This window comes from Chenopodium album, chromosome 21 (genome assembly GCF_948465745.1).
Source record: "Chenopodium album chromosome 21, dcCheAlbu1.1, whole genome shotgun sequence".
In the NCBI taxonomy this organism is placed as follows: Eukaryota; Viridiplantae; Streptophyta; class Magnoliopsida; order Caryophyllales; family Amaranthaceae; genus Chenopodium; species Chenopodium album.
In genome coordinates, this window is record NC_137854.1 from 33,111,772 (window position 1) to 33,120,300 (window position 8,529).

Consider the following 8,529-nt stretch of genomic DNA (forward strand, 5'->3'; position numbering starts at 1 on the left):
GATGATGTTCTTGTTCTAGCTTCGAGTTTTAATAGTGTAGTTTGGTCTTTTGTTAAGCGAGGAGGAAATAGAGTAGCCCATGAGTTAGCTCACTATCAGCCGTGGGTGGTTGGCCAACGTTTGTGGTTTGACAATGTTCCTTCTTAGATGATGTTCTTGTTCTAGCTTCGAGTTTTAATAGTGTAGTTTGGTCTTTTGTTAAGCGAGGAGGAAATAGAGTAGCCCATGAGTTAGCTCACTATCAGCCGTGGGTGGTTGGCCAACGTTTGTGGTTTGACAATGTTCCTTCTCGTGTTGTTGATGTTGCTTTGCTTGACAATTTAATTTAATTTCTCCCCTTTGAGGGTTGTTTCAGAAAAAAAAAAAAAAAAAAAAAAAAAAAAAAAAAAAAAAGGCTTTTCTTATATTCAATCAATACAATTAAGATTATCAAATATTTATCTTTTATCTCTCTCTTTATAGTTTCTACAGATTCTCCTACTCAACCAACCTCTCATCCTCATCCTATACTATTAATAAAGCATATGGACCAATCTTTAAATTTTAGTAAATTCAAATGCGTTATATTTTGCTTGCAATTAAGGGGTCACGAGGCCCGCGAGGATCTATTTTACTAACATTAAAAAAAGGCCACTAGACTAGTAACATCATTTCAAACTAAGCTTAAAAAATTTATGAAAAGGCCTACATGTCTACATTTATAAAACCATCCTTTTCTTCCTCCTTAATAAATCATCAAACTAAGCTTACAAAATTTAAAAGATGAAGAAAAATGCAATTAGTTTGGTAATGGTAGTAGCTATTTTAATGGTTGTCACTAAACCTCAACCTGTTTTGGGTGTTCGCCAAATCCCTAACCCCGTCTCAACCATCCTACTCCAAGAGGTTGTTGATAGTAATGCTCTTACATGCCCTGGTCTGTGGCAACCTTGCACACCATACTTCGGCCCGTGTTGCAAACCCTATTTCTGCTACCCGGTGAGTCCGGCAACTTTCAAGTGTGTACCAAATGATCATTCGACTATCACTGCGTTCCGATGGCTCCATTGAGTTTCGTATGTGTACCAAATCCGTTTGTTATTAATATATGAACTTCCGATCATCCATGAAGTACTTGTCCGCTGATCACTTTGGAGGGAGATTGTTACTTCTACTGCGGCTACCATAGTCGATCTATGTTCAAGTAGGTGTAGTCTATGTAGTATGTTGTCTGAGTGTTTCCATTTCACCAACTTTAGCATTTGTTACAACTATGATTTTTTTTTATTTTTTTTTTTTTGGTTATAATCCATGTTTCTAGTCGTCTAGTGTGTCGTGTGTATTGTACATAGAGGTTAATAAACGGCGGTTCATATTATTATTTTTTAGGGTGAGGGATATCTCAAGTGGTTAGAGCTTCTCTCCCAATTTTAGAAGATCCTGAGATTGATTCTTACCTTCATATTTGTGACTCACTAAACAAAAAAACTAAAAAAAAATATTATGTTTTTTATACTTGCAAAGTTACAATACTTCGATCTATTGTCATACTTTAATGTATCACTGCACTGCAGTAATTAAACAAATATTATTTTATCAAATGAAAATTCTTAAACTTGTTCTGAAAATAGCTATTCAGTCAAATTTAACAAATTCAATCTTATACAACGAACTATGTAGCTATGTTATGTGTTCATCAGTTCATGGATATACATCATACAGACAATTAATAAAACTGATGACGTATATATTTGAATTTACAAAAATCAAAGTATTGCAATTGCAAGTTTGCAACTGTCAAGGAATAGAGGAAGTACAAGGCTAAACAACTTATAAGGGAAAGAGCTCATGGCCTTTTCACAATAAACCATTTTTTTTAGGAAAATTTGGGAGGAAGGTCCTCTTAAGTAGGCCTTTTTGTGACAAAGGCCCTTATATAAAAAAGGTGGCATAAAAGTTCCTTATATCATGTTTGGGTTGTGAGGAGGGTCCTTTGACCTTTTTCCGACGTTGACTTATTTATTTTCTGGCCGAAAAAAGTCACATCTAAGTTCCCTTTTTTCTCCCTCCTCTTTTCCCTCGTTTTCCCCTTTTTTTTTTCCCCCTATTAAACCCTAAATTCTGAAAACAATTAACACCAAAACTTTAATTGCAATCCCACAAATTAAAATTGAAGGCTATTCAAAGTAATTCAAGGCTAATCCTCCCCACAATGAGAGAAAACAGGAAAAAAAAAAAAGGAACTTAATAAGTCACGTGCTTTACATGTGGCTTTTTTTGGCCGTAAAATAAAAAAGTCATAGCCGCAAAATGGTCAAAGGACCCTCCTCACAACCCAAATATGATATAAGGACCTATTGTGCCTCCTTTTTTATAAAAGGGCCTTTGTCACAAAAAGTCTATTTAAAAGGACCTTCCTCACAAATTTTCCTTTTTTTTTATTATTATTCATTTAGATTACATAGGAGATAGGAATTAAATGTCTATAGAACTTCAATTCCTAAGCTAGTTCATGAAAGTTTTTTCCGTTGTAAATTTCTATGGAAATGATGGTATTCAAGTGTTAATACACCACATTAAAAAAAAAAAAAAAAAAAAAAAAAAAAAAAAAAAAAAAAAAAAAAAAAAAATCGGTCGTATGACCTTATAAGGCAATCTTAATTAGAAATTAAAAAGATGTTCAAGTACATTAGTACATCATTCCAACAATATAATAGTGTAGTCCTTCTTGTGCTAGAATTTTCACCCCAAAATTCCTATGTTCTATAGGTAGTCAGGTCATAGGTTACAGGTTAGCGAATTACAGGTTGAAGATAGCTGCACAGCTAGTATTAGGAAACCAAGCAAATTAAGCATATCTTTAAGGAATATTCCCAAGAATCTTCGAGTGGAATAAGATACAAAATCTCATCCGTGAAAATAGGAACCACTCCCAGCAGTTCAGCCATTGAGGAAGACTGATTCAAACTCAAGAGCAACGGACCTAGAGACGTGGAGAAGAAATAGGAGCAGCTTGTGCCCTCAACTCCGGATTTGTAGGGATTGAGGGAGAGAGCCGTTGAAGATCTTTGAATGCTTTTCTAGTATATAAAGATAGGCATATTCATTGTAAAGGGCATCACAAATACAAGAGCCCTTACTATTAAGCATAATCATAGAATTCTATATATTTATAATTTTTATAATTATTCAAAATAATAAATTATTATCATTAATACAATATTAATTTTTTTTTTGTGGCAGAATATTAATTATTATTATTGAATATTAATTATTAATATTGTTATTATTAATTATTATTTGAAAATAGAGCAGAGCAGAGCACATCAGATTTCTTTTGAGCGGAGCAGAGCAGCTCTAAAAAACGGAGCCTAAGTCAGGTGTGAACCCGAGTCGAATCCATAGTTGAAGCTAAACTCTGATGAACCAGGTGGGGCAAACTGTCAAAAAAAATACAGTATAGCTTTTCAGATTTTGGACTGTATTTGTCAAGTATATACGAAGTATAATGCTAAATAAAATTGATAGCTACAAATAAAAAATATGCGCCCGAAAAATATTTTTAAAAAAATTGCACTTGGATAATGGTTACAAGTACATTACAAGTCGTCTATCTAATCTAGAAATTACAACACGTAACGCAACTATCCAAATTCTATGAAGTGTACAACATTAGTAATATCATTCATATAAAATATAATTACTCCAAACAAAATTAATTAAGATGCATAACAGACTTTTAACATCAAAGATTTCAAACACCATGATTTCTTCTTCTATCACCAGATTCCACACTCGATCATCCCCTGCTACTGCACTTCGTACTTGTATATTTCTTCCTCAATCCGATTCCAAAAATTCAATTTTTTTCAAACCAAATCTTCCTTCATATCAACCCATGTCGATTAATAAACGCAATTTCTCTGTAAGAAATGATTCATCATCAAATTCACAAAATGGGTCTCATGTTTCTCCTTCTTTTCAGGTAATTTTTATTCTAAAATTTGAAATATTGAAATGGGTTTATTTTATTTCATTTTTTTAATTCTCTTATTTTTAAATTGATTCTAATGATTTTGGAAAAATCTGTCATTTTGATGTTTGTATTTATATGATAATATTCTAGGAATCGTTGGACATGATTTTTAGGTTTTACAGATTGAGCAAGTTTTCAGGAAGATGATGATACTTGTTTAATTTATATAAAGAGTTGAATGGAAAATACTCTACTAGTAGGTTTTATTTTATTTTATTATTTGTAATTATTGATTTTAAGGTGTACTAGGAGGTCCATCAAATTATTATTATTTTTTTTTTTTTTTGGAAAGGTCCATCAAATTAATTTGATCTACTTGAATCACATGCAAAAAATATCAAGAAGATGGTATTTTCTTTAAAAATTCCTTGAATAATGCTAAAATACAAATTAATTCCCTATATAAGTCGGTTTTAAAACTATTTCCCACAATACCGTCCACATAGGATCGGTTCCTAGGTTTGGAATTTAACAGTATAGAACCGCTAATACCAATAGAGGTTCTATAATAGAACCGCTAATACCATTAGAGGTTCTATAATAGAACCGCTAATACCATTAGAGGTTCTATGCATAGAACCTCTACTTTAGCTCACTAGCAACTCTTTATATAGAACCGCTAATGGTATTAGAGGTTTTACGTAAAGAACCGCTAATACCAATAGAGGTTCTATGTAAAACCGCCAATAATATTAGCGGTTTTATGCTTGCAAATAGCGAACCTTGAAACCGAGCCTACGTGGACGGTATTGTGGGAAATAGTTTTTAAACCAATGTATATATGGAATTAGTTTATATTATTACATTATTTTGGGAAATCACCCCTTGTACAATTATATATGCTATTATTTAAAAAAATTACTTCTTTATATGTATAATCATGATGATCGGATATTCAATCATTCGACTGGATATAATTTGTTGATTTAAATATAAAAATGCCACTTGATTTGTGATTATTGTGAGTTTTGTAAATCAAGGATATCAACAAGTAATTTCTCCTTGTTATTAGTGGGGTTTTAGCTACTACGGTTAGTATTTTGTCAGTGTTGGTTATTTTTATTAGTTGACAAAAAAAAAATCTTGTTTTTTCTATGATTAATGAAATTTAGAAACAGGATATTGATTACTAGTCACTGAATAAGTGAATACACACTTGAAACCATCTTAGTACTCATGATATTAAATATTGGTTCATAAAAGTATATGTTAGGAAATATAACTTTGGTATTTTGGTTGTTTTTATACGTAAAGGGATCAGAATCATTTTTCAGAAATGTGCTGCAAAATATGGAGACTGTCTATTTGAACAGGAATCCGACGGCCAAACGGGTCTTGGAGCTTGTTCATTCAGCTGGAAATGATAGGATTTGTTATGATCATTTCGCCTTTCGTACTTTTGGGGTATGCCATTTTTCACCACTTCAATTGTAGCAATAGGAAAAGCCTTGGTTTACTTCATAATTTACATGTTATAGAACTACAGAGTATTTGTAACATGTAAAATTGCATATTGGGTTGATGGCTTATAACTAGCAAAATGTGAATCCAAATTTGTACAAGGACCTCATTTTGATACCAATATTGCAGGTGGATGGTCATGGTATCGATTCAATGGCTAAGGTCTTTCTTGATTTTGGGTACATCCAGAAGGATGAGCTGAGATTTCCTGGAAAGAAATTGAAAGCTTATTGGTTCTCCCCTCCCACTCTTTCCAATGAAGAAGGCAGTGGTGTCAATGGACCTTTGCCTAGGGTGTTTATTTCCGAACTTCTTGTAGGCCAGATGAGTTCTGAAGCTCAGGTACACTCTCCATTTTGGTGTGTGTCTGTCACAATTTCAAGTTAACCTATAGCTTTGCTTGATTGGGATAATTGTGGAATCTCACCCTGGAAATTTAGCTGCATAGTGTTATAAGCTACTAATTGAATGTGGTCAATACACTGATTTATCTTTATCCGTGTTTTGGACATGATTGTATATGTGAGGCTCATATTTAAGATGAAGAACATTGCTTGATATGGTTCAATATGCTTTAATCTGCATGGTATATGAAAGAATTTGTTTCTGTAATCTGTATAGAAGATAGAGTACAAGTATCACAAGTATACCTTGTCCAGCAGTTATATACTAAGATGTCTTCGTCGAGATTTATTTCTTAATGTTTGATATTTGCAATTACAGGAAATAATCAGAAAGTACACTGGAATTTCAGGAAATGGAAGTAAATATGCAGCTCTTGCCAGTGCACATGGGTCATTGACCTGGGAGAAACCCTTGCGTTCCGAGTTTCAGCAATTAGCTAGGTAAGATGCCTTCTGACTTTCTGAATGTATCTTCTTAATTGGAAACAGAAAGGATCTACTAGTGGAGTTTATCCTAAGATCATCCCTGCGTATCACTGTTGAGTGTCAACTCTGTATAAACCTTTTAGAAAATCAATATTGCCCTCAAGTAGTTTGTGTCTTGAAGCACATTCTGTGACTTGTATTCTCTTTGAAATTCATGTGCTATAATTTTAAAATTGCAGAGAAAGCGAATATGCTGCATGGACACTAGTTAATGGATATGCCTTGAATCATGTCACTATTTCTACTCATCAACTGAAGTCTAATTTGAATAACATCAATCGCCTGAATCAGTTCATTGAAGAGAATGGATTCAAGCTGAATTCTGAAGGAGGGACTTTAAAAGGTTAGTTTTTTTCTTAATTTACTCGAAACTCTGGTGCATTCACATATTTTACACGTTTTTATTAATTCATCTCTAATCAGTCCCTGGTGAAACAACACCCCCCCTCGCCCCCCCTTTCCCTTCGGTTAACAAAGAATGAGAAAAAACATGCATTGTTTGGTTTGAAGCTTGTTATTGCATTGACTATTAGCAATCTATTTGGTTTATACAGCACCGGTGATATCTTTAAGTGTCATTTATGCTCCTTTGTGCATATTATAACCTCAAAGCGTGTCAAGTGATGTACTCAAAGAGGCAATATAAGATAAACAGCTATCTCTATCAGACAGGAAATTCTCCATTTGTTGAATTTTGCAACTTTGCCCTGCAAAAAGTTGATTTCAGTTACAAGCTTACAACATAGATAGGTGATATTATTATACACCTATGTTCATGAATAGTGGGTCACATTCAAAGGATATCAAAGGTGAAGATGTAAACTTTTATATAGCAAAACGATGTACGGTATTTTAGCTTACATCCCCTTAACCAAACTCAAATGTAACTTGTGTTTTTTTAAGGGATTGATGTAACAACAGTTAGAAGGTGATGAACTTTGTCACTTGAATGAGGAGAGGGGAAGGTGTCAGTGTTAGCAGTGTCCATTGTTTGTGTTTTAGTCAAGGCTTATTGCAAATATTCTGCTATGAATCTTGTACATTTGATCACCACTTTTTCAACAATGCCAATCTGAGAGATATCATTGTTCCTGCACCAGTTAGTCCTGACGGTTTCCTGCTGCAAAGTTCAACAGTAGCTGATTCAGTGCCTTTCGAATTCTCCGATGGTACGAAAGAATCAGTTCCATGTTCATACATAGAGTTTGCTGAAAGGCTTGTGCTTCCTCAGTACAAAAATCTACCTGATGAAGAGGTATGGATTGTCCCTCTTTTAAGTTTCAAAACATATGAAGTTTATCCACTAACATAGTGTATGTTCATAGTGATGCAGGATGTATTACAGTTATATTTGATTAGCTTTGCTTAATTTTTGAATGAATTATTGTAGGTCAAGGAGTTCCATCGACGTGATGGGTTTGAAGTTGGTAATGCTGATAAGATATTTGAGAGCACATCCATGGAGCAACTGACTCGAAAGGCTGCTTAGAAAAATGCGACTTTGATAAAATATACTTCATACTTCGTTTGTACATAGGGGGTGATATTTGAACAATGACATGATATAAGACATTTCTAATCCATTTACTAAAACCAAATAGGAGCTCTTCTAAGCATTTTATAACTTTCAATATAATATCAAGTCATATTAAGTTGGATGAATTAATATTGATCGTTAAAATTCCAAACTCAGAATGGCAGTTATTACAAGATAACATATATATCAAAATCTCCCAAATTATGTCTTAAAATTTAAGTGAGATATGACTTGCTTGGCAATTGGTTATCGATTGTTTTATTTGGCTGGTTTGACAAGTTGTTAGCATACTAGGTTGCCTACATACGCATTTGGTATAATCATTTGATGTTTGGTATTTTTATGCGGTTATTAATAAAAGGAAGATAGTGAAATGCAATTCAAATCTGGTATGTAGAACATTAGAGTAGAAATGAAAAAGATGGTGTAACCAAGGAAGGAGAACAAAGAGATCAATAAAAGACTTGACTAATAAGAAATTAAAAAGTGTGTCATAGAATTTTTGTAAAAAATTAAAACTGCATAATCACATAAAGTGGTTTCTACTTTTCTGTTGTACTTTCAAAAAAATAGATACTTTCAAAAACTGGAAAAAGAGAGTCACCGCAGTAGCTTAACATGTTTCG

General features: G+C 33.3%; 1 protein-coding gene across 1 annotated transcript; it reads left to right on the forward strand.

The window, feature by feature from the left end:
• The first annotated feature begins 3,713 nt into the window (after positions 1-3,713).
• LOC145601023 (2-oxoadipate dioxygenase/decarboxylase, chloroplastic-like) lies at positions 3,714-7,957 on the forward strand. The gene is made up of 7 exons (XM_081656927.1): positions 3,714-3,964; positions 5,270-5,419; positions 5,606-5,818; positions 6,200-6,321; positions 6,546-6,709; positions 7,467-7,621; positions 7,757-7,957. Exons 1-7 carry the CDS (start codon positions 3,743-3,745, stop codon positions 7,853-7,855), a joined length of 1,125 nt encoding a protein of 374 aa, XP_081513053.1. The 5' UTR covers positions 3,714-3,742; the 3' UTR covers positions 7,856-7,957.
• Positions 7,958-8,529: the final 572 nt, after the last annotated feature.

What these genes read in the sequence shown, in the direction of transcription:
- LOC145601023 (XM_081656927.1), top strand. Translation starts at nt 3,743, where the DNA reads ATGATTTCTTCTTCTATCACCAGATTCCACACTCGATCATCCCCTGCT. An exon ending in TGAAGGAGGGACTTTAAAAG is followed by an intron (nt 6,710 to 7,466) that starts GTTAGTTTTTTT and finishes TTCCTGCACCAG; the next exon opens with TTAGTCCTGACGGTTTCCTG. An exon ending in AAAATCTACCTGATGAAGAG is followed by an intron (nt 7,622 to 7,756) that starts GTATGGATTGTC and finishes GAATTATTGTAG; the next exon opens with GTCAAGGAGTTCCATCGACG.